Raw genomic sequence first — 27,693 nt, forward strand, 5'->3', positions numbered from 1 at the left:
ACAATCTTGGTTCCTTGACGCACACCTGAAGCTTCTGCGAACTCAAACACGCCAGAGCTGCAGACACAAAAAGTAAGTCATATGACAGTCATTCAAGTGTTTATTTAGATGCCTAAAAACAGGCTGTTATTTTTAGTGTTAAACATAGAATGGAAACAAAATTTGTACCTTCAGGGTCATTTTAATGAGTACAATGGCTTTTATTATTTAGTCACTGGGGTTTCCCGATGTACTTGAACCGTTGGTGCACTGTCAAAAAAATGGGTACCTTCACACCTGTTGGGTACACCTGTTGTACCCTTTCAGATGGGTACATATCTGTACCCTTGCAGTATGTACCTTTCAAAGGCAAATATGTACCTCCTGCTGACTAAATTGTACCTTATAGTGCCATGGTACCATAGTGTACCTTTAAAAAAGGTGCAAATGTGTCCTTTTTAGGGTACTGCCCCAGTGACAAGCCTTTTGTACCTTGTGATGGCAAATCTGTACTCCATACAACACATTAAAAAGGCCAGAATGCTATTCATGAAATTTATTGAACATTCAAAACTATTACATTCTCACATTTTTCACAGGATGAATGTTTTAATCTCTATCACAATGTGTCAAAAGGATGCATAGTGAACAATTTGTTATACTCTTTTTAACCATGTACAACCTTTTATAAAAATATAAAACCTTTTATATAAAAAAACAGCAAAAATATCAAGCTTAACATCATAAACTTTTTTCCAAAATAGGTATTTCCATTTCATTAACTTTTTTTAAACCTGTATTAAAACATGTAACATTAAGCATAGTAATTTCACTTTTTTAAAACAGCACTAGATCTCATGTTAGGTAAATTTTTCTACTACATTCTAAATTTTCTAAAACCAGTTTTGAACATCAAGAATCACAAAGCAATCTTTTGTACACATTACACATTAATTTTAACTTTATACCCTTAAAACATTTGATCATAAACACAGTACTACACATTTAATTTGAACGTTTTAAACATTCTTGAGTATCACAAATAATTTATCATCAGCAGAGTACGTATCAAGGGCCTGAAAGTCCATCTCTTGCCCTGGTTTTATTACACTCCATTCAAAGTCAACTTTAACTGTGTACGCATGAAAGTGTGAATCATATGACACTGGTATTAAAAACTTGCCGCACAGAAACCATACAGTGTTGACATTTAAAATGTATTTAATTTGGAAAAATAGAGGAATTTCCTCTGCGTGGACATAGTCAACTATGAATACATCTTTTAAAGCATACTTCACACTGTCAACGGTCACATTTGAAACGCGCTCAATGTTGAAATCTTCATTTCCTTGTATATTTATAAGAATTTTCTGGAGGTCTAATGGGAGCGATGACAACGGAGTCTCTATACTCCTACCTACTACCATCTCAAACTCATCAAGGATATGGGGCGGGGAAAATTCCCAGCATTGTTTCATCTGGTGCCTCTCACTTAAGGTTTTGGCAATGTTAATGAAATTTCTACAGCTGCTAGCAACAGTCTTAAAATACTGATGCTTTGCCTCGAAACGCATGCACCAAAGTAAACGCAGAGGTCCAAACATTGACGTTAATCTCGAGTAGTGCATCAAAAAATGACACTTGGGTGTTAGAACATCACCAAAAACGTCACTTAGCTGTGTCAGAAACTCAGAAACAAGTGTATCTAACATTGCTAGGTTTTCCCTTTTCACTCTTGGGGCAATTACAATGTCAACAATGTCACGACATAACAGGAAAACATTCCACTGTTTGCTATTGGGAGGAATACGGTGTGCCATTAAAAATGGCAAAATCCTAAACAAAAACCACTTTTGTGAAGCAGACCCAGCAATTCCAGATTTGTGTAAAGTTCGCTCTGACAACTGGACTGGTGTGTTTTTCTTGTCATTTTGACCAATAGAGAGTTGCTTAAGTTCATCATTTAACTCTTGAATAGTAATATGTTTTTCTTTGTGAGCCCAGCTCAGAACTAGCTTTATTATAAGAGGAATGACTCCCTCTAATAAGTCATGCATTATATCTGGCGGAAATGCTTGCGTCACGTCAAAATAGTTCAGCTCATTAAATGGTGAAGGATAGTTTACACCATACATTCTTTGGTCCTCAGTGTTTTCAATGCACGTTAGATGGTACTGATGTACCTCTGGGGTTCTTAAAACAAAATCACTCTCTCTGAACTTCTCTTTTATTTCTGTGTGGGTTGCCATGCAATAGCGACAAACTCTAGCAGAGTTAAACGACATAGTAAAACCAGCCAACATATGTGCTGAAAGATTGTCTGCTGAAAATGTTGCTAGTGCAGCGTGAATGGTCTGCTCAATCCCACCTACAGTTACCACAAACCCTTCACTTTCAAGTTTTTTAAGATCATCTAACATCGGTTTTAAAATGGTTGCTAAACCACAGCTTTTTACAAACGTTTGTCGTACTAATAAAGCCAGATGAATGTGCTTCAGTTTTGAGCGATGTTTAAGGTTGCCTACCGTATAATAAAAAGCGCAAAGCTTGTGCTTGGTTTTTTTTGCACCTAGAGGGTTGACGACCTCAAATTCATCTTCATAAAAATGAAGACGTAAAGCGTGCGGATTAACTTTAAAGAAGGGATGTTCCTTGAAACAAGTACCATCTGTGTAGTCACTTAAATAATCTGGATCGCTGTCTAGATAGTTGTTTGTCTGAATTTCATCAAATATGTCCTCATGTGAGCAATAGTTACTTAAAACCTCAGTGATGGGTACATACGAGTATGTGCCTATTTTGTGTCCACTTGGTGACCTCAAAATTTGATGTACCGGTTCAACCAGCCTAAGCTTAGATTTACAATGTTCTTTCAGCATGTGTGGAGAGCTAACAATTTTGGAAGCTTCTTCAAAAAAATCTCTTGACTGTACCATTTCTCTTATTTCAGGACATTCTAAAATGTTGAACCCATTTTTTTGAAGATGGTAAGTAATAAAAGAGTCGTAATTCTCTTTAAAATAACAAAATAAAAAGTTGATGTCATTCACTATTTCCTGCTGGACAGTCTGTGGAATGTGATTTTTTTCTCTACATTTTAGAATAAAACTGAAGAGATTTTCTTTGAAATTTGTCAAAAGCTCATTCCTACTAGGTGGATGCATTTCGTCTGCCCTAGGCTGGAGCTTATTAGTATTCTCCAGATCATTGTGACAGTCCATGTTTTCAAAATCATCGTCATTGTCCATGTTTTCAGTAGCATCCTTATCATCAGGAGGTAGAACAAGCTTCCTATGCTTTCGATACACATGACGCCTGAAAGACTCATATATTGTAAAAGATGACTTGCAGTTATTTAGTCCACAGGTGATGCTGAAATTGGGTTCATGGTTGTGAACCAGACCAACATGTTGAACTAGTTTCATTAAGGTGAAGGTTTTTCTTCTACACCTTGTGCATCGATATGGTTGTGGCATTTTTAGCACAGGATATTAAGTACTCGGGTGACAGTTATTGGAAGGGGCTTGCCACCCACCTCAGTAATCTTTGCTATGGCATGCTGCAGGAAGGTCAGTGTATTCTTCATGTAGGGTGGATAAGCCAAGTTAAAAACATAGTAAGCACTGAAGGCTGCAAGTATCCCTTCTTCAACTCCTATTCCCCTGCACACCTCCACACCATCTGCTTTGACAAGGACTTGAACCCTCTTGGAGAAAGCCATTTTCCAGTCAGTTTCTACCAACTGTATGGTTGGGTATGGATTATCAGCATCACACTGTGAGAAGAAAAGAAAACATCTATTAGTAAAATAATGGAACATCTGTCACAACTACATAACCAGACCTGTATCAGATTATTACAAAGTGAGAGTTTAACAAATAGTTCCATACCTCTCCCAATGTGACTAAGCTCTCAGCTTTCTCTTTAAAGATGTGGGGCAGCAGAATCAGTGCTGCACGAAAGTCAGAATCTATTGTAAAAATAAAGAAAGTACTTTTCAATAATTTAATATTATAAATGGCCTGTTTTCTTATTCATTTATTTAAATTTTAAAATAATTAGGCTCAGTAAGGTCCATGAACTGCTGATCAGAGTAGGAGTGGGCAATAAACAAAATTTGGACTATTGTCTCCACTGCTATACACTTGCATGTTACAGTGCGGTGTCTTAAATTAAATCGGATCATCATATAAAGCCATCAAGTCTTTTCAGAAAATTTGGACTGAATGGTTTCTTATTGATTAGTTTATGATCACTTTATGAACTTTTTAAAGCAACAAAGTTGTAGTTGAATGGAAAAGAAAGCTCTCAGATTTAAAATATCTTTACTTGTGTTTCGAAAATGAATAACAGTAATAGGGTTTTGAACAATGTGATCAATTGATGACATTTTTTTTGTGAACTAACACTTTAAAGCAACTGCAGCCTAATAATGTACAGCAATCACACCTAAAAAAAAGTTTATTACATTTAATTTGTTCCATTTATTTTTAATTTATTCTATTCTATTCATCCAATTTATTTTTCTGTTGTAATTTTTTTGTCTTATAGCTTGTAATTACATATTTAGTTCTGATTTTATTATTTTCTACTTTAGGTTTGAAAATCTTTTACTCTACATTAGACTAGTATTTTTTATAGATACTTTTTTTTTTTTAAAGTAGAAGTTCACTTCTAGAACTAAAATTTACAGATGATGTACTCGCCCCCTTGTCATCCAAGATGTTTATGTCTTTCTTCAGTTTTAAAGAAATTATGTTTTTGAGGAAAAACAAGCAAAAATAAATAAGCAAACCTTCTTTCTAGGCTGGAATCATTTAGAGTCCTTTGAAGCTGCATTTAAATTGCATTTTAGAAGTTCAAACGTGCAGGCACCACAGAAGTCCACTATATGGAGAGAAATCCTGAAATGTTTTCCCTCAAAAAACAATTTCTTTATGACTGAAGAAAGAAAGACATGAACATCTTGGATGACAAGGGGGTGAGTACGTTATCTGTAAATTTTTGTTGTGGAAGTTCACTTCTCCTTTAAGTAAACTTACTTCCTGCGAAAATAACTATATTGTGATGTATTATTATCATAAAATACAATTACTCATATCATGATACAAGATGTTGGTCATATCACCCACTGCTAGATGACAGTTTCTCATGGAGATACTGTATGAACACTAAGCACAAATTTTCAACAAATATATTTGCTGAGCACCTATAATTTTAATTAACAAAACTATCAGCTCTAAAAAAAAAAAAAAAAAAAAAAAAAAAGCTCAAACACATCACAAAATGTTTTGTCAATACCTGGTAGATCTTCAGCAAGCATCTCTTCTCTTGCTTCTTTGTAGATTTTGGCCAATGGAGCATTTCTTTGAAGCTCAAGCACTTTTGGCACAATACTGGTAAAGCCTTCCTTGAAGCGCTGGCTTAAACTGACAGCTGATGAATGCATCCGGTCAACTTCATCACACAACTGAAAATTGACAAAAAGAGAAATATAATTCACATTACCTAAAAAAAAAAAAAAAAAAAAAAAAAAAATTTGCCAACGTTAAACGTTGCCATTTAGCTTTAGTAATATCACTGTACAAATATTTCTAAGCTTGAATGCATATATTTGATTATCTGAAGGTTTAGAACAGTAGTTCTCAATTCCAGTCCTGGGGCACCCCCTACTCTGCACATTTTGCATGTTTCACTTATTTAACACACCTGATCGAAATCATCAGCTCATCAGGAGAGAGATCTATGAACTGAACTAACAAGCTGATGATCTCCATCAGGTGTGTTTAATAAGGGAGACATGCAAAAAGCTCAGAGCAGGGGGGACCCCAGGACTGGAATTGAGAAGCAGTGAAAATTACAATGTTTTTACAAAATAGTTTAAAATGTAAATTAGCATTTTAGCATACTGTTTGTTTATATCACCATTCAACATTTATTTTAGGCTGAGAGAACTGATTTAAAATCTGTGATATCACTGACCCCTGAGGGTGTTTTTAAGAAAGGGTATTTCTTAAGTGTATCCTCCACAGTCATTCCATCTCTTATCTCCCTTCTTCTCCATGCAAAGGTTCGCTGCATTCGGTCTTTGACCACCAAGGTGTCTGGTCGCATCTTGCTGTACTGGATATGCAGGACATTCACATGACCCTCAATAGAGGATGCATCCTCACCAATGACAGCAATCGCCTAGTGGATCAAATGTAGAAGTCCATAATAATAATACTAAAAATAATACAAGTTAAACCTCAAAAATACATGACGTCATTCACTGTTTCCTTAGCTTATATTTTTTATGATGACAAAGAGAGATATTCAATTTAAAGGCTGCACAATGAATTCCTTAAAAAAATATTTCATGCAAATGGGTTGAAATTTGGTGCTCTGCATTTAACCCATCCAAGTGCACACACACACACAGCAGTGAGAAGTGAACACACACACTGTGAACACACACCAGACCAGTGGGCAGCCATTGCTCCAGCGCCCAGGGAGCATTTGGGGGTTCGGTGCCTTGCTCAAGGGCACCTCAGTCATGGTATTGAAGGTGGAAAGAGCCTTCAATACTATGACCTCAATACCATGAAATTATTACAATTTAATAATATAATAATTTAATATATAAACATAAATAGTGATGAAAGCTAAAATATTAAATGTAATGGATGTTTATTGACAGAGTAATTTTCAATGTTGGGTGAACAAATCCCTCCAAAAAAAAAAATCTCAGGTGAAATTGTAATGGTAATCACCCCCCTCTACAAAATAGTGGATTACTCAGTAAATATACATCAATGACATTTAATATTTTGGCTTTCTTCATTAATGGATTTCTTTCACCAGATTTTTTAAAATCAAAGTCTAAAATTTTAGCCAGTGACCTCTGGTTGAGTTGATTAATAAATCTATTCAAGTCATCTGGTGAAAATTCCTGTATCTTCTCTAGTTTTTCATATCACAGTATATACTGCTTAAAACTGCAGAAAAACAAAACATTGTAATGTTAGTTTTTCATGCAGACCTAAAAGACACTGATGAAATTGCAAAGATTTAACTGAGGACCATAGCAACATTTTGTCAGTGCACAAGTAAAATTAACTGAAAATTATGATTTGGAAATTGTGCAGCCCTAATTCAATTACTCTTTAATTAATTACTCCTTTTTTATTTGGATATTGACTAAAAACTGTTTGAACTACAGGAATCCACTTACCTCCGACTCAGATCTGCGACAGGCTGCTGGTGACTGTTCAGAGAGTCTCACTTTTTGTGCCCAAACTTCTCCTTACTCCTCCTTACCTCATCATCATGGACCAGAGGTGCACGCTCAGTTTTAAATTTGCGTTTGAGGGACTGGTGCCAAGTGTGCTAACACAAGAGGGAAAAATATAGTATAGTTCAGGGAAACCAGCCGAGAGATTTTGAGCCAATGTCATTTTTGTAAACACATAAACAGAACTACCAATTTCTGTCAATTAAAATTGCTGAGATATAAATGATATCCAAGACCATATCATTCATGGAACAATGACCTTATGTAACTCTTAATGCAAAGTCTGCCATTCCTTGTAACTTACATAGCCATTCCCTTCAAGATCCTTTAGGAAAGGATATTTCAAAATAAGTGCTTTTGCCACCTGCACATATTCTGCATTGGTTGGATACCTGAAAGATTCAAGTAAAACTAATTGGCCCCTTAGAAATTCCAATTAAATAAAAAAATAATTCTATAAGTTTTATTACTTTTAAGTAACATAAATACTTAAATGTCAATAAAAAAAATTTCAACAAAGCATTGCTTTATAGATATGTATTAAAAGTATTTATATTGCTTTACCAGTTGCTGACTTACATTGTGTGTTCTATCATGGCTTCATGAAGAACTCTAATGATTCTGTGTCTATCCTTAGAGGACTTCTGGCATGGTTCTTTGTTATCAAGCTTGGCCTGAAGTTCTCTAGGAAAGGGTGGAATGGCAAATCCAGCAGGCAGTCTTCCACTAGTTGCATTTCTGCAGTGAGGATGGGGTAGTAATTAAGAACTTGCATTGTAATACTGATGATTAGCCAGTATGCTGAACATTTTTCTACTCTGATATTTGTATATATTTACTCATGTACCAATAATGATAAGTAGTGGTCGACTGATATATTGCCAAAGCTGACACATTGTCCAATATTTGGCCTATTTTAAATATCGGCATCAGTTTATAATTTCTCTGTTTGGCTGTTGTTACTAATTTTGACAGTGCTGACAGGCCAGCGCCTGAGCAGTGAGCACCTTAGGTTCCATTCCACGCCTACATTTAGGGCTGTGCAAGTAATTGGATGTGATTATCATGCACATCTCTTCAGTAATGCCAGTTTTGTGATTAGTCTTAAATCTAATTCACATGCTCATTCATGGAGCAGCATTTACTACAAATGTAAATGCTGCTTTGTAAATGAGATTTACAACTAATCACAGAACCGGCATTACTTACAAGATGCACATGATAATCGCATCTGATTATTTGCACAGCCCTACCTACATTTAATAGTTTAAAATCACATTTATTTGTATAGCGCATTTCACAATACATATCATTTTAAAGCAGCTTTACAGAGAATGCAGGTCAACATTTCAATTTAGAGTAATCTGTTACTGGGTAAATAGTTAAAGATAAATTACTAGACAGAACTGTTATAGAAGTTCACTGCCAGAACAAAAACGTACAGATTATTTACTCACCCCTTTGTCATCCAAGATGTTCATGTCTTTCTTCTTCAATCGTAAAGAAATTATGTTTCTTGAGGAAAAGATTTCAGGAATTATCTCCATATAGTGGACTTCAATACTGAAGAAAATGCTGGTTGTGTCTTGTCTCTGCGATAAGCATGTGTAGTCTGTGTAATCCGGGTCAATACAGTTAGGGGATGTCGAAAAACTCCCCTCTCATTTTCATTTTCAACTTCAAATTCATCCTACATCACTGTTTTTTTGCAAAGGGCGTTTGATCTTCTTTGTATGTTCACTTTGTAAACATCGGTTAGGTTCTTCTACAGCCATGTAGGGTGATTTTGAAGTTGGGAGTTTTTCAACATACCCTAGCTGTCTTAAAGTAGACAAGATGAGTGTTTAACAGTTAAAAAGTATATAAATTGACCTATCGTTTCGGTAGAGAAGACCCTTCTTCCTCAGCTGAAAACATTTAGAGCCATTTGAAGCTGCATTTAAACTGCATTTTGGAGTTCAAACTAGAAGACCACTATAAGGAGATCATTCCTGAAATAGTTTCCTCAAGAAACAGAATTTCTTATCGACTGAAGAAAGACATGAACATCTTGGATGACAATAGGGTAAGTATATTATCTGTACATTTTTGATCTGGAAGTGAATTTCTCCTTTAAATGAACAAAGCAGATGATAAACAAAAAATAACAGTGTTTGCTTTGTTCACTTTAATATTAGAAAGGCAAACACTATACTTTTTCATCAACTACTAGATTTGGGAAAATACTATAATAGGATTACGGAATCAAGAAGTTAAAATGTATAAGTTCAAAAATTACAGTATATTAAATAATATTAAAAAAAAATCCACATTTTGAATGTTTAGCACAGCATGTTAACTGAGTTTCTTTGCATCTGCTACTTGGACCCTACTTTCTAAGATATCGGCATCAGGCATAAGAAAATTCTATATCAGTCAACCACTAAACATAGGACAAATATAATACACAATACATAATGTTATACTTACATTTCTGTAGTCAAAGTTTGTTGATAGGATTCTGCTGGCACTGGTTCTAGTGTTATTGTAACCACCTCCTTCAGCTCGTGTACAAATTTGTTAAACTTGGCCTGTTTTTTAAAGGAGCCTTGAAATAAATATGAGATCATGGTCTCTGTGAGGCCACAATCTATTGTTTCCCCATCCACCTCATTTTCTAAAAGAAAAAAAAAATGATCAGTGTCAGCTTGAGGTTAACAGCAACTATAAAATCAATGTTTTTTTCAATTAACATTTAATCCACAATAAATGAAAAATACACAATAACTTTGTACGTATACACCAGGGGTCCTCAACTCTGGCCTGCAAGATCCATTTTCCTGCAAAAAGTTCAGCTCCAGTCCTAATCAGACACACCTGAACAAGTTAATTAAGGTCTTTAGGATCACTAGAAAGTTACAGGCAGGTGAGCTTGATCAAGGTTGGAACTAAACTCTGCAGGAAAATGGATCTCGCCAGCCACAGTTGAGAACCTCTGGCATAATGTTACACTCTCAGAAAAAGGTACAAAACTGTCACTTGGGTAGTACCCTAAGGTACAAAAGCTAAAAGGTACCAATATGTATACTTAACGTACTAACAGAAAAATGCATTTTTTTTCTGAGAGTGACTGATTAGAAGCAAAATTATTTAAATTAGCAGCTCAAAGAACTTATTTCACGAGTTTACCAGTTTTGATAAATAACGGTAACGTTAAACACATTTCACTTGTTGTCCTTGGAAGGGCTCAATGCCGACGTAACGTTACTCCTCGATGTGACAGGACAAATGACTCTTATGTTTAGAACGTATACCAAATAAAACCGATATTAATCAACACGGATTATATTCGTAAATCATAGAATTTCAGACTGATTAGGAGAGACGTTAAAATAAACCCGGACAGGCTCGCGTCCGGAGTGAACACGGTTAATGTTAACGTTAGAGTAGTAAGAAAATTCTGGGAAACTGAATATTATATCTGCCGATTCACAGAAAACAGGATGATTTTGAATTGTTTCTATGGCCTGTTCAGCGTCTTGAGCATTGTCTCGCTGTAGAGTATAAGTTATGCGAAAATGTATATCTTAGTTTCTGTCTACATAATAAAAACAATTGTAATAATAACAATAAGCTTAAATGTAATAATGCGTTGGTTTTGTCAGGTCAGTGTTTTCGAAGAAAGTTTTCCCTCACGCGTCAGGTAACATTAGGCCTAGCTACACACGCAATGTCAAGTGAACTTGAATCAACGGATTTTCACAGTACTTAAAACACAACTTACCTCTGAATTTCTTTGCTTCGTCTTCAGTGACGTTTATTCCAGCTTCTTTCAATTTTCGAAGAAGATCCTCCGTCGACAGCATCCGCAGTAAGTCAGCCATGATGTCGAATAACCGTCGTGCACAATCTCAACTTCTTCGCGCGCATAAAATGCACCGCGCGGGGTACAATCCCATTGGACGACAAGAATTTAAAGAAAAGTGGCTGCGAAAATGCGTGCTTCAACTTTGAGGCAAAGTAGTTCACCATGTAATGTTAAATAAACGTTAAATACACTGAGACTTTGCTAAGAAAGATTAGTACATGTATTTGTTTAACTCTAAATTAAAAGCAAAACTTAACACAGCTCTTATATCAGTTTAAAATTACAATTAAAAATACAGCCTCCTTTAATGCATGTGCTTTATGTTTAAAAATTATTATCTTGATGATCTGCATAATCAAAATGTCATGTGCTTGTGTACTGTTCAGAACTACTCAGTGAAGATGTGGGCTCTTAAATATATTTGGTTATTTTATGCATCTCTTCCAAATAACCAACAACTCATGAAAATGATTATATTCTCTGTTTAATCTATTTGGGGTGACTGTTTCATACACTTTGGCCTACTCCTGTTGTCACACAAGTGATTGTACCTTTGTTTGGGGATTAAATGGTCCAATAATGGACCCTCTGACAGTTGGAAACATATTTGTATCCTTTTCACCCCTAAATGGTACATATGAGTACCCTAAGGTGCGACTATGACCCATTGAGGGTACAACTTCACAATTTGTACCCTAAGTGTCACAAACGGACCCCGACCGTACCCTTTTTTCTGACAGTGTGTGAAACTGTGCTATATTTGCAATTGATATATATAATATTCCAATTCACAGTAAAATTGTAAGCTAATGAGGCATAACTAAATCTAGAAGAGTTCAATGAGACCAACCCTAATCAAACACACCTGTCTGTAATTATCAAGTGCTCCTTGAGATCCTAATTAGCTGGTTCAGGTGTGTTTGGTCAGGGTTGGGGCTGAACTCTGTAGGAAAGTCGATCTCCAGGACCAGTATTGAGCACCCCTGGTGTAAAATCTTCTCCAAGAAGTCACAAATTACAATATTTAGCCATATGAAGCTGATTAAAAATATTTAATTATTTGATTAGTTTTGGATAAAATAAATATACAGGATGGCCAATATATTGCAGATATATACATAATACAGCTGTAATGATGACAACTTGGATGAAATCAAATGATCAGATTGAAAGACGTGTTGGTTAAGCACTAGATTGAGTCCTGTAGGATCATACAGTCTTCGGTGCCTCAAAAGTGGATCAAAATTCACAGTATTACATCTGTTTTTGGTTAATGTATCACCTCTTTCTCAGAATACAGTGATCAGGCCACAATATTCAGCAGTTTCTTTGTCTCTGCCTGGAACTCGTGTTTGGAGTAGGATCCTTACTGAACAAACAAACAACAGAGTTTTAACATCCTGACAATTTCCATATGCTAGCAGATACTTCATTTTAACCCTGTAAAGCTTTAAATAGAACAGTCAGAGCCCTTACACAAAAGATATTATAAAAGATTGCATATGTGTTTTACGTTGTATATCCTATTTGATACATCAGGCTTTTATGGCTCATATAGTTTAATATAGTGAGAATATTAAACTTAAACTCAAGCAGGAAAAAAACAACAGATTTATTCAGAGGCTCAAACTGAGCAAAAATGTGCAATTTAGTGCAGATGCTGATATTTATATGATATTTAATTCTGATAGGGGTTATAATGTAAATCAATGAGATTTTTAAAACATTAAATCAGAATACATACATAAAACGCATATAAATATCAGCTGTCACTCTGGATCTCCAATAATGTCTTAGTAAGATGATATTTACATGCTTAGTTTTATGATCAAAGCTCTGTAGTTTTAAGACATATTATGCAACACAATACAATGATTGAGAGACTGACAAATAAACATTTCTCAAAAGCCTGATGAGATCAACATGCTTAACACTCACATTTTAACATGATTTTAAAAAAGTCTGCTTTATTCAGTATAGTAAGTATTCATCCTGAAATATTACTAACAATATAAAAATTATTCTTATGTTTGTTTTATAAAAGTAAAAAGTTAAAAAGATTGCACAGCAAAAAGATGCGTAAACCACGACCTGAAGGAGGACATTTTTAGATACTAAAAGGCCTTTGACTCACTAAAATAGTAAAAACGATCAATCAGATGACAGAGAAGTTTTGAGCATGTTGATCATTTAGATCAGACTTGGAAATTCACAAAACAAGTATGATACAGCAGGCTTTATATGGATAAGTTACTGAATCTCTCTGTACCTTGAACATTCTCTGTCTCACTGATGATGCTGTGGAGCGTCTCCTCCTCTGTGCTCTCAGTCTGTTGTGTGCTGTAGCTGTGATGAGACACACTGACACCAGCACAGCTGGAGATCCACAGTCTGACAGGTCTGGTGTGATGAAGCTGCTGTCTGACATTAGTATCAACTGCTGAAGAAAAATAGTCAGAATCATCAAAATTAAACAGCACTGATGTTTTATTGAACAAAAGAGGGATTTGGATTTGATAATTGTTATTGTCTATGCTCGACAGTCTTTACATCTGCATATTTACGCAGGTAAATGTTTGGATTATTTACTGAATCTCATTACACTACTGAAAATGTCCAACTGAGCAAAAGACTTATTCTGCAAAAATTTTGTTTATTTTTGTCAATGAGACAAATACACATTTTAACTAAAAGCCTGTTTGTTTGATCCAAAATCATTTGTCCCTGTTATAATATTTCATGGCGCTGCTGTGTTCTGATCTGTTGATCATATTAATTTAAAGGGTCATCAATAAGCTATTAAACAACTGAAACTGAATTCTTTTCCCGACCCCTCTGCTGGATGATAACAGCCTGACATGAGCCCTCTGAGAGACATTCAGAGAGTATTTGAGTCAACTCAGGGGTGATTCTAGGATTTTAATTTTAGGGGGGCTCAGCCCCCAATGAGGGTATAATAACAAAAAATAATTAAATAAATAAATTAATAAATAAATATATATAAAAATAAATAAATAAAATGTTTGACTAATAGGGGTGGTATACTATACTTATTGCAATATTTCACTGTATTGTATAGATAGGTATAACATTTGAGTACTGAATAAGCAAAATACAAGTCTTTCTGATCTCTCTCACACACACACCTGTTTTGTACAAATACAGAATTGTACTGTTCGCATTTCTAGTACAAGCCTCTCTCCTTAGCTGAAGTATGCAAACCTCTTTGCCACAAAACTATTGAAAGTAAAATTTTCAAATAAAAATGGCAACATGATCGTTTTATAAAGTATGCGTTTATGTGCTTCATTTTCGCTGGAGGAAACAGCTGTGGTGTGATGAGGGGTGAACCCAGCGAAAACGAAGGCTACAGTAGATGGGGAACCGATTGCTCCCCCATGATATTTTATACACTGTTTCTGCACAGATGTAGATATTATAACAATCTATCGACAAACACAGTCTTTGCTCTTTGTTTTCCGCTCGGCGCTACCGCGGTCTGCGAATTGAAGAACGCGCTGAAAAAGAAAGACGAAGAAAGACGGGGAGGAGCCGATCGAAGTCTGCAGCAATTTTCATATGAAATTTAAAGGGGACTGAGGCGATCACGAATTCGTGTACAGTTTAGGGAGCTAATCAAAAATTTTTAGGGGGGGCTGAGTGGTCAGTTTAGGGGGGCTAAAAATGGTCTAGCGACGCCCATGAGTGAACTTAATGATCGGAACATTTCTGCTGGTGCTGTGGTTTCTGCTTCTGCTTCTGCTGCTGCTGTAGTTTGACCTATTGAAGTCTGGAAACTACGGCGTGACAGGAGTACAGCGACTGAAAGGACCTGCGGACACTCATTGATGACGTCTGCGTGGAGTTCGATACATGCCTGTGTGAAAAATGTTTTGCATGTGGTTTCTCCAGGGTCTTTTGGAGAACACTACAGGATTAGGTGATAGAAAAGTATATGGTTGCTGATACTTTCACCATAGCGATATAATATATCGTAGAGTCATACATTATTTTGTTTGATTAATTAACATTAAAATAATGGCAAAATATGTTATAAATCAATGTAGGTTCTGTTTATTATATTCAGAAATAAATTAAAATATGTCATTAATTCTTGAGAATAAAAAAGTGTCTGATGAAAAACTGACTGTGCTGTGTGACCTGAGTGGAGCTTTGTAAGCTACATAAATAGAAATTAAAATATAAACCATCCTAATAATAATAATAATAATAATAATAAACTTTAAATCCATTCATAAATAAATAAATACAGCGCTCACAAAGGTAGGTTAGGCTTTAAACCGTGCAAACCCAACCTGAAGACACACGTCTGTAACAGAGAATGTTCAGTTAGTCAGTTATGATCTGATAGTGTTGTGGAGGGCGTGTCATCTGGTAGATTGTTTAGTTACAGGTGAAAGTAAAACTAAGACAGGAACATTCACCTTTAGATTACAAACTCTCTTATCAACATTTAGTTATTAACCATATAATCAAATCAATAATTTATTTAGAAATTCTTGTAAACACAGCGATGTTCAGTTGAAGGTAAGTCAAAAAACATTTTCCTGAACAACTGTGTCTATCATGAGTGTGACTTGAGATTAGATGCGTATAAATGGTTAGGTAGGTTATAAAGTGATACTAAACCATATAAATAAATTTGTAAAAAGGTCAAATAAAGCTATACATGCAGATACACAAAGTACATTTGTGTCTTGTTTTGTCTGGATTAATTTAACCTGTTGATTGTAGATGTGTATGTAAAATGTTGTATTTGGCCCATAAGTGTAAATGTGCAAGTATTCGGAGGCAAAACGCATGTATGTTAACGCGGCACTTGTCTGTTTATTATAATGTTTTGTATTCATATTTTTCTTTTCATCATCTGTGTCCTCCAGCAATGAAGTTCATTTGTGTGACTCTGCTGATTATTAGTGGAATTTCAGATTCGAGATCAGGTAATTTTTCACACACATGTAAAGAGATGAAGTGTGTGTTCAAATTGATTCATTGTCCAGGTGAGCTAGCTATCCACCTTATTTTTCAATGTAAAAGTAAGCCTATGGGCAAGACTTCCACTATAGGGAACTAACGAGAAGAATAACATCATGCTGTAAATGGTAAAACTGTTTGGGCTACAAACCAGTGTGTTAATAACTGAGATAACACCAATTTGCAACATCAAGCAGCAAAACAAACTGTTTTGTACACAGAGCTGGGTTTACGTACAAACAGTGTTGGGGAAAGTTACTTTTAAAAGTAATGCATTACAATATTGTGTTATTCCCTAAAAAAGTAACATTACATTACTCAGTTACTTTTTATAGAAAGTCATGCATTGTGTTACTTTTGCTTTTTAAATCTGGGCTTGTTAGTTTTTAATATAAAAAGTTATATTTTTAGCAAATGTAAAAGCCCTTTCATACTAAAAATTTAAATGAATAATCTTCGGCTGAAGACAAAGTACATTCACGCAGGAGAAGAAAGTTCAAGCAATAAAAAATGAAACACAAATGTTAGTTTATCTAAAGTTATTTTTGTTATTAGTATGGTTGAACTGGATCCTCAAAGGTCAGCAGCAAAGACATTGGTTAATAAAATGGGATTAAATGCATAAAGGCTATTTGTGTTATTTAACATATTTAATTATTGCAGGTGACCATGTCAGAGAACCAATGAACTTGTGAAATTGTGATATTAACATATTCTAAAGTCTCAGATGTACTTCAAGTAAATATATTAGATAAAAGATGACCAGATTACAAATAAATGTTTGTGAATTTGTGCATTTTAATGAGTTTGAAATACAAAAGCCTTTTAAAGACATAATACATGGTTAAATAACCTAGTCAAAATTAAAATAAAAATGAATGTGTTCATCAGTATTTGATGCAATGTTGAAACACTTCTTAACCCTGAAATGATTTTTGTAAATCAGTGGTTAAATGCTGTGTCGCCACCTGACTAATAGCTGATCTTTGTGTGAATGCCCACAAAACTGGAAGACTGAGTGTATATAAGCGGTAGACTATTTAAGAAAGAAAAATTCAAAAGGTCAAAAAGAGGAAGAAACAAATTATGGATAATTGTTATTGTGTAAATAATATGTAATTATGTGATCCATAAAAAGTAACTGTAGTCTGATTACAAGTATTTTAAAAATTTAATATAATTACAAGTACTTAATTTTTGGAATCTGATTACATAACAAGACCAGAAGTCAGACCCATAAACTGTACAAATGACAGCATCCGCTCTTGAGGTGGATAGTATATTTATTGAGGTGGATATATATATATATAATTATTGTTTAATTTATAGTTTTTGTGATACTATCCAGCTCACTCACAGTGCAAAATTATGAAACTGTAGGTTTCCTGGTTGAGTGGTCAGTGTTGCAAATAACAGTCGTTATTATTCAGAAATATTAACCAATTAGAATCGAGTTTACAAAGAGCCATAAAACAATATGAATAAAGTCACACAGGCAGTGTTTTGAAGCAAAGATGTAAATAGATCAACATAATGTGGTGGATGAAGCCTCTCAAATTATCAAATGCAGAGCTGATGTGTGGAGAAGAACAACTGCTGCTTTACATGAAAACGCTGTAGCCCTAAAGTCCCATTCACACTTGTGCACATTTAAATATGATGACAAGTTATGGGCTACTTTTATGACTTTCCGTTTAAAGGGTGACAGTTCAACTTAAAGTAGTTTCACTTTTAATTAGACCTGGTCTCTTTTTCTTTTACAGAGCAGTATGAAGTAGTGGGTCCTACAGATCCTGTTCTTGCTGTAGCTGGTGAAGATGTGATTCTGCCCTGTTCAGTCAAACCCAACATCAGTGTTGTGGACATGAGAGTGGAGTGGTTTAGACTTGATCTGAAAGACTCACAACTAGTGCATCTCTATGAGGATCATGTAGACAAAAACACAAATCATATTCAGTCCTACAGAGGAAGAACAAAACTGAATCATCAAGAACTACAGAGAGGAAACGCATCACTCAAACTCTCATCAGTCCGAGTCTCTGATGAAGGACTTTATAAGTGTTTTATTCAGTCCAAATCCTGGTCTGATGATGCCACTGTTAATGTCAGTGTTGAAGGTGAGAAAACTATTGAAAACTAAAGGCTGGAATACACTACATGACTTTTAAAATATGAACAGATTTTAAAACACAAGGCATCAAACACTTACAGACACAAAGAAAAACTGGCCATCATACACTAAATGAGGATCACAGCAAACTCACAGAAATGTGCTCCTTGTTGGAGACGTGTGATATGCACTCTAAAATCTACTGAAAAAGAAAATGAAACATGTTTGATATCCTCTGACTGGATGGAATCAGATTCTGAAGCTGAAAGAGTCTGTCATCACCATACACTACACAATTTTCGGTAACACTTTATAATAACGTTCAGTTGTAAGTAATTTATAAGCAATTAGTTAATGATGAAATAATCATTTACAAAACATTTATAAAAGATTACTAAGTGATATGCTAACAATTTGTGTATGTTTTGTTAATTAATTTACAAGTAATTTACAAGTAATTAGTTAATAATTAACTAATCATTTACAAAACATGACTATGCATTCATATCATGATTAATAAGTGATATGTTAGTATTTTTATCTATGCTTTGTAGATGAAGTTATAAATCATTTACAAGTGATTAGATAATGATGAACTAAAAATGTACAAAACATCACTATATGTTCACAAGTGATTCAGTAATATGCTAACGATTTACAAATCTGTCATAAGTTATCTTTAAAAAAATAGCATATCATGAAATAATCAAACAGATCCTTAGTAAATGGTTAATAAGTTACTAGTTAATATATTATTAATCAATTATAAACAATTGAAATGTCAATCATTGAAATGTTTACCCTCCATTGAAGATCACATCATGAATAAATCATTTACAAATCTTTCTGCATCACCTAATCTAAAGTGTAAACTATTCATCAGTTGTAAATGTTTTACTCATCATTCGTAGATCTTTCCCCACCAGTGTGTATACCCACACAACCTGTAACTTTTGTAAAGTTTGTAAGTTTGTAAAACATTTACAGCTAATGAGTAGTTTACACTTTAGAATAGGGGATGCAGAAAGATTTGTAAATGATTTATTCATGTGTTTACAGGTTTTGAATATTTGTTGTGTGTACTGCAATGTAAGGGCTGACTGGTGAGGGTAAAGATGGTAAACACATGGAGTATTTTAGCGCTGTGCACCTGATGTGATCTTCATTGGAGGGTAAAACTGGTTCACATTATCACTAGATCCCACACACCCCACACAGAACACAAGTCTGTGCTGATGAGAGAAAGGGTTTACGTGGTTGACAGCAAATAATTTATTATTATTTAAAAAAAAAATAGTTTTAGAAGAATTGCATTTGTGTGCTTTTCAACATATCACTTATTAATTATTTATAAACACATAGTCATGTTTTGTAAATGATTAGTTCTTTATTAACTAATTACTTGTAAATGAACTTGTAATTGACTTGCAAATGAATTAACAAAACATACACAAATTGTTAGCATATCACTTATTAATCATTTGTCAATGTTTTGTAAATGATTATTTCATCATTAACTAATCACTTATAAATGACTTACTACTGAACGTTATTATAAAGTGTTACCCAATTTTCTATGAAAACTTTCAACTCTAATCTGCAGACTGGCTCTGACTGTCAGCAACTAGCATCAGTTTGTCTGGACTGTAAATCGGGGCAAAAGTTGTGTAGTTTATTCCAGCCTTAACATGCTCTAACTGACTTAAAAAAGCCAGAATGACAACAGAATATACTACTTGTTTGTCTCTAGCTGTAGGACGTCCTCCAGTGATCACTGTAGATGGGTTTGATCATTCAGGAGGGCTTCATCTACTGTGTGAATCTGAAGGGTGGAACCCTGAACCTGATCTTGAGTGGCTGAACAGTGAAGGAGTCAGTTTGAGTTCAGAAACTACAGAGATGCAAAGAAAAATAGATGGATTTAGTGTGAAACACACCATCACTGTATATGAGAGAGACAGCAAGATTCACTGCAGAGTCAAACTGAAGCATCACATGCGGGAGACACTGATGATCACAACAAGTAAATACTGACACTTTTGTTCCTGTAATTGTTTGTCATCATCTCATGGTATTTTTGATGCAGTAAAAAGATTTAATGATTATCAGCTTAGTATTTTACATTATGTAAAGTTAAAACATTTTACTGTGTATGTACCATTCAGAATTGAACATTATATATTGTTTAATCATCTCGTCAGAATAGTTTGATGTACACAACGTGCTGACTTACTGTTCTGTTTTATAGGTAATATGTTTAATTCTTGGAGGACACCAGTGATTGTGATTGTTTTGCTCAGTGTGATTGCTGGAATACTGATAGCTGTGTTTGTGCATAAATACAGAGGTAAAATGCTTGTTTTCTTGTTATTCTTGGTATTTCTTGATCCTAATGATCTGAGTGGTCGGTTTATATTCAGTGAGCACATCTGCAATGTACTGAGGTCCTAGGCCATTGAGTGATTTATAAATGAGTAATAATACTTTAAAATTAATCCTAAATATAACTGGAAGCCAATGTAATAACCTGAGGACTGGTGTGATTTGCTCTGGTGCTAGTCAGAATCCTGGCAGCAGCGTTCTGGATGAGCTGTTTGTCTTTTAGGCAGGCCGGACAGAAGTTCATTACAACAGTCCACCATGCTGCTGATAAAGGCATGAACAAGTTTCTCCAAGTCTTGACCGGAAACAAAACATTTAATTCTTGCAGTGTTTTTGAGATGATAATATGCTGATTTAGTTATTGCTTGTAGACATGATACTGAAACTAAGGTCTGACTCTAGAATCACTCCAAGATTCTTGACTTGATTTTTAGTTGTTTGACCCCAATGTCTGGATTCACCTTGAAAACATCTTTGTTTCCTAATGCAATTACTTCAGTTTTCACCTTGCTTAACTGAAGAAAGATTTGGCACATCTGTTAATTTCATCAGTGCACTGGCAGAGGGAGTCAGTGGGGCTGTAGTCATTTGGCAATAAGGCTAGGTAGATCTGCACTGTAAAGAACGTACTGTGGAATTTACAATAATTTACTGGCAAAAAAGTTGCCAATAAAATCCCGTAAAATAGCCGCTAATTGCTGTAAAATTAATTACAGTATAATACTGCTAAGCAATTTACAATAAATTGATGTTTAAAAAATACAGTATTTTTTTTTTTTTTTTTACAGGATTATAAAATTAAACTCGTAAAAATGCATTACAGGTTTTTTTTTGTAATTACGCTAAATTACAGTACTTACCTGGCAACAAAAGTTGCCAATAAAATCCTGTGAATTCAACAAAAGCCAAGATGTAGCTGTAACATTTTTACTATGAAATTCCTGTAAATAACTATTTTAACTGTGAACTGTACTGTGCTCTTTACCATTGTACTGATGTGAATGCATTAAAACAAAGATTTTAAAAAATAATCACTCAAATTCAAAGCTGTTGTAAGAAAACTTTATTAAAGCTGACACCTGACAACACTTCAGCACTGTCACTGGTAACATAATTTTACTTTTGCAACTACAGAAAAACTTATCAAAAATCAGCTGTTACAAAACAACTACAAACAACTCAAGATTAAAGCATAAAGCAATAGTTAAATAAAAGTTAAAGGGACTGTTTGCCTAAAAATAAAAATTGTCATTATTTACTCTCCCTTAAGTTATTCTGAAACTATAAGTTTCTTTCTTGTGTTGAATACAAAAGATTATATTTTAATGAAGTTTATAACCAGACAAGTAATGGTAGCCATTGACTTCCATAATAGGGCAAAAATATGGAAGTCAATGGCTACTGTCAACTGTCTGGTTACCAACATTTTCAAATATCTTAAAACAAGAAAGAAACTCAGAATTTTGGAACAACCGAAGGTGAGTAAATGATGGCAATCCCTTTAAGCTCAAACAACAGAATGGCATTTTGGTATCAAAACGAATCTGACTTCAGTTAAAACTCACAGCAAGTCATACAGTATTTCTGCTTAAAAAAATAAATGTTTAACACTGTCACAAATGCTACTGACTGTGCTGATTCATTAAACCTAGAATACTCTAACAAACATTTAGCCATTTTTTTAAACATTTAACATTCTTTAACATTTTTTGTACCTTGCCACTTTTTTTTTGCTCCAACCTTTGATGTGCCTGTCTTGGTGCCATTGTGTGGGTTGATTCCAACAAAACATCTGCACAAACATCAGTCAGACAAACATAAGCATGTGCAGAATTTAATAAAACTAGTTCAATAGTTCAAAAGCATTTGCTGAACTACAGTAATGCATTACAAAGGAATAATTCATCCAAAAAAGAAAAAAAAAAAACAGATTTGGGCAATGCAGCCACAATTTTCAGAATAACTGAATTCAGAATAACTTAATTTGAATTTGAATTATTGAACATTTTAATTAATATGTATTTATAATATATTTTGCACCATTTGTTAATAGTAAATTATCAAAAAGTGGTTCGAATGAATGATTTAATGTCTCACTCCTGAATACTTCACTTGTTTCATTACTGGATGAATCAGCGGTTTTGAATGAATCTCGATTCAATCACAAATACATTTTTTACCAGACACTTAACCCCACCTAGTGGCGAAACAATAAAATCGACACAAGCGTTATTTGAAGCGTCAGGACACTTTCAAAAGATCTATTTTGATCGCTAGCATAGATATCACTGTTTATATCTTAAATATTAACTTTGATCCAAATATTTCTGTTATAATATGAATGAATACATAAACAATACTGTGTAACTTACTGTGTACCTTTTAGCTCCGTGATATTTCGGCTTGCCTGACAAAAAAAAAATAATAATAAAAAAATAAGTTAACGACACATTCCTTTACAAAATATACTTAACGTTTCAGAGAAACTCATCCAATGATGTTAATATTCACGTTTTGTCTCACACGCACTTCGATAGCAATGCTGTGCCTGCCAAACTACAAATACTCTCTAGAAAGCAAAGGCAAATAAAGCTAACAAACTGCAGCATATATCAACATTAACATGACGATAACGATTTACCTTTTAGCTTAGGCTGCTTTCTGAAATGGCGCGCAACGCATTTCTCCTCCTCGCCTGAAGCAACAGATAAATAAAGTTAACTACACATCCCTTTACAAAATAGCTAAACATAACGTTTTGGGGGAATATCACTGTAATCAAGAACTTTTACGTTACATCCCTCCAAGATAAATGTCCTGATAAACCTTATATAACGTTATATATATGAATTACTTAACATTAAAAGAAATAATTAATACTTATGGAAGTAAATTTAATTGAACTTACCAAAAAAAATCGATTGCCGTTTATCTTCAGCTGTTGCCGCTGTGCTTCAGTCCACCAGATTTTAAACCATATCAGCCCGCGAAATACCATAATGCCACAGCACAGTACATTCTTGTAACAATATTTAAGATACAGTGAAACACCTCCTACCTGTAAATTAATTACAGCTAACAGTGAAATATACAGTTAACACTTGTAAAACCCTGTATATCCCATAATGCATTGCAAATTACAGCAATAAGTTGTAAAACGGCAAAACGGTAAGTTTCTGTATAATTTTGCTGTAAAAAATACAGCAATTTGTTACAGTGTGGGTATCATTTGCATAGCTGTGATAGGTAATTTGGTTCTTTCTCATTATTTGAGTCAGTGGGACAGTTGTAATTAATAGTTAATAGTAAGAATTAACAGACATTGTGTATTCATATAAAACTTATAGATGTACCATAGTGATTCAGGATAAATCAAAAACACAGTTTGGAAAATGGATTCATGATGTATCCACTTATTATATACATTTTGTAAATTGCAAAAAATGTTTCAGACTGTAGCTTTAACTATTAGACTAAAATGGTTAAAATGATAATAGATTACGGGTATAATAGTTATGTAAATCATATAAAGTAATTACAATAAATAATCTAAATTACTAAAATCCAGATGATTTTGTTTTTAAAATATTTTACTATGTAGTGCCCTTTAATTTGGACCAAGAGAAACTGAGGGAGTGTTTTTTTGTGTCACAGATGTGTCAGTTTGCTCAAAGCTGATGGGTCAAATTTCAGTTTGAGATCTCTAATCTGAACATAACCTGTCCTGGAGCAGGTTATCTGTGAAGTGCAAGTTACTATGGCCACTTTCATGTTAGCAAAAACCCAGAGTTGGAGCACACTAAAATGAAAGTTACATGGCTAGTCAGCTAATCCAGCTTCATGGTCAGGTTCATGGCCCCTGATGTACACTTGTAGACGTTTACATGATTGAATGATCATAACTTGTTTGTCAGAGTAATAAAAGTAATAGAATGTTCTTTTCTCGTCTTTTTCTGAATTTTCTTTAGAACGTGATCAACTTTTGAAGACAATTCTGCCCAAAGGTGAATGTTTTATTAAAAAATAAATGTATTATTTTTAAATTATTTAGCAAAACAATGAATGAATATGCTGTGCATTCATATATGTTTGCTATTCATTGTATTTTATTATAAGATATAAACTCTAGAGAGTCTTCTTTTATTTTGTTGGTCTTCAAGCGATAATTGAAATTATTGATCTCACTATTGATCGATAGATGAATTCTGTTATGAAGCCTTTATAACTTTGTACTTCCTGTTTTCAGCTCCCATATATTTAAGTTCACACAAAGGTGAGTAAAAAGGCATCATTTTAATTATTTTTTTTTACATTTTAATTAAAGGCTTGTTTCATGGTATAATATATATATATATATATATATATATATATATATATATATGTATATGTATATATATATATATATATATATATATAATTTATTTTACATACATAACTAAATACAAGCAAGACCAAAAAAAAAAAAAAAGATTTAATTTAACACAAGGGGTTTCAAAAATGAACAACAAAATGTATACATCAAAATTATAATGTATGCCATTTATTTACAATTAATTGTATATCTTTAATTTTGTTTGTCCTGTGAAGTTTTCATGATTCCTATAAAAATAAATAATTGTCAATGTATTTATTATATACTCAAATGTAAAGCAGAGCTTTCAATATTTTCCACAGTGAATGTGATTCTGGATGCTGATACGGCTCATCCACATCTCATCGTGTCTGATGATGGGAAACATGTGAGATCTGGAAACAGACAAACAAAAGGAGTGGATGGAAACAAAGACAGATTTAATGAATGTCTTGGTGTTGTTGGGAAGGATGGATTCTCCTCAGGATGTTTTTACTATGAGGTGCAGGTGAAGGAACAAACTGTGTGGCATTTAGGAGTGACCAGAGAATCTGTTAACAGGAAGGGTTTGATCCGTCTGAGACCTGAGAATGGATACTGGATTGTGGGACGGAGATATGGGAAGTATCGAGCTCGTGATTCTTTTGCTTACTCTCTTTCTCTGAGAGTGAATCCTCAGAGGGTCGGTGTGTTTGTGGATTATGAGAAGGGTCTCGTCTGCTTTAATGATGTAGAGTCCAAGTCTCATATCTACTCTTTCACTGATCAGTGTTTTAATGAGAAACTCTATGCATTTGTTAGTTTGGGGCATCGGTGGAATGAAAACTCTACACCACTGATCATCTGTGATGATTACTAATGAGATCAGTGAATTCACATGATCATCTGAAATAAAAGAAAAAGTTTTAAAAATCTAAAGTCTAAAGGCAATACAATCTATTAGATAGATAGCTAGATAGATAAATAGATAGATTGATTGATAGGATTGCTATGCAGATGATAGGGTACTTAGGGTTGTTACTAAGGTGTTGCTGGGTGGTTTCTACGGTGTTGCCATGTGGTTGCTAGATTACTCAGGGTGGTTGCTATGATGTTGCTATATGGTTGCTAAGGTACACATGTAGTTTTCTAGGGTGATTGCAAAGGTTTTGCTAGTGTTTTTTGCTAGTTGCTAGTGTACCTGCTGGCAGTTGCTAGGGTGTTGCTATGTGGTTGCTAAGGTACCCAGGTGGTTGCTAGGGTGTTGCTATGCAGTTGTTAAAGTACTCAGGGTAGTTGCTAGGTTGTTGCTATGCGGTTGCTTGGTTATCGAGGTGGTTACTGTTGTGTTGCTATGTGGTTGCTAGGGTACACAGGGTGGTTGCTAGGTTGGTCTGGATGGTTGCTAGAGTGTTGCTATGAAGTTGCTGATAAGTATCATAGATGCTATACAGATACACAGATAGATAGATAGATAGATAGATAGATAGATAGATAGATAGAATAGAAATATTAGGCTAAATGAGTTTGAATGAGTCTCAACAGATTAGAAATAGTAAACAGAAGGGAAGCTTGATTGAATCTCAAGGGATTCTGGAAGTTTTGTCAGTAGGAGTTTGAATAGTCTTGGCTCATTTGAGCATTCTGTCAATGTAAGTCTATGTTATGTTTATGATTTTTAATCTTCAGTTTTATGAAAACCATAAATCCTATGAGTTATAAAAGATATAGCAACTGACTTCAGATCAGTCTGAAGAGCTGAGCTGAGTTTGGTGATTGTAGAGTTGCACAGTTTAGCTCTGACTCTGGTCAAACACACCGACACAAACTAATCAATGTCTTCAGAATCACTAGAAATCACAGGTAGGTGAAGTTGATCATGGTTCGAGCTAAATTCTACTGAGCATCAGACCTCCAGGATCAGATCTGAGGAACCCTGCTCTAGGAGTTACAGTCAACATAAGAAGAATAATACGTATAAATAGAATTTCAGTAAATTAGCTTTCTCAGTATAACTTAAATATTAAATATTATTTACACTAATGTTGCAAGTCTCGGCTCCGGAGACCCGACAGCCAGATTACTGTAAATACAGGTAACAAACAAGAAAGTTCACGTCTTGTCTCTGCTAGCTCCTCTGTATGTATATTTATTTGACAAATATTCAGTATTCAACATGAATACTTGTTTTTTTTTCTTCAAAAGAAAACAAAGTCTCAGTACTACTTTTCATTTCATCTTTTTTTATCCTTGTAACCATGTATCCTATGCATTTAGTCTACTTTTAACATTCAAAAATCTCTCATTCATGTTCTTTCTGTTATATCTAGTATTCGTTTACTCAGATTATGCACATAAATGCAAACTTTTATCAGATGGAATCGACTCCCCATGCAGAGCCGTTTTTAGTTAAAAAACCGTATATATGGGCGCCTCTCAAACGAACGGCTGCATCACAAGAAGGCTGCACATCTCGGCTGCTGTAATCAAACGTCGCTGAACGACGATTCACGAAAACTAAATGAAAAGAGTCGGAACTGAGCACATCTGAGTTTGAGAATGCAGTCTTCCGTTAAGTACTTATTAATTTGCCTCTTGTTCGCTAATAGTGATTAGAAGTCTGATTCCACGAAAAGGTTCTTATCGTTTTAATGAACCAGTTCAAAAATGATTCAGAAGTTATTTTACGGTGTAACTGTTTCAGGGGCGGATCCACCGGGGTGGCACGGGGTGGCAACTGCCACCCTAAGAAAAAGCTGTGCCACCCCAGAATGATC

The 27,693-nt window shown here is 34.4% G+C and overlaps 2 protein-coding genes across 2 annotated transcripts in view; both read left to right on the forward strand.

The window, feature by feature from the left end:
- The window catches only part of LOC127157908 (butyrophilin subfamily 3 member A1), a 40,585-nt gene extending 14,781 nt beyond the window's left edge, over positions 1-25,804 (forward strand). Inside the window, exons 3-6 of the mRNA XM_051101090.1 lie at positions 17,858-18,211; positions 19,955-20,227; positions 20,453-20,551; positions 25,261-25,804. Of these exons, the coding sequence (XP_050957047.1) occupies positions 17,858-18,211; positions 19,955-20,227; positions 20,453-20,551; positions 25,261-25,796 (1,262 nt within the window). The 3' untranslated portion in view covers positions 25,797-25,804. The remainder of the gene's footprint in view (positions 1-17,857; positions 18,212-19,954; positions 20,228-20,452; positions 20,552-25,260) is intronic.
- LOC127157904 (butyrophilin subfamily 1 member A1) overlaps positions 1-27,693 on the forward strand; it is a 131,088-nt gene that overhangs the window by 69,917 nt on the left and 33,478 nt on the right. The gene's annotated exons all lie outside the window — the stretch shown is intronic.

This window comes from Labeo rohita, unplaced genomic scaffold, assembly GCF_022985175.1.
Source record: "Labeo rohita strain BAU-BD-2019 unplaced genomic scaffold, IGBB_LRoh.1.0 scaffold_125, whole genome shotgun sequence".
NCBI classification, from domain to species: Eukaryota; Metazoa; Chordata; class Actinopteri; order Cypriniformes; family Cyprinidae; genus Labeo; species Labeo rohita.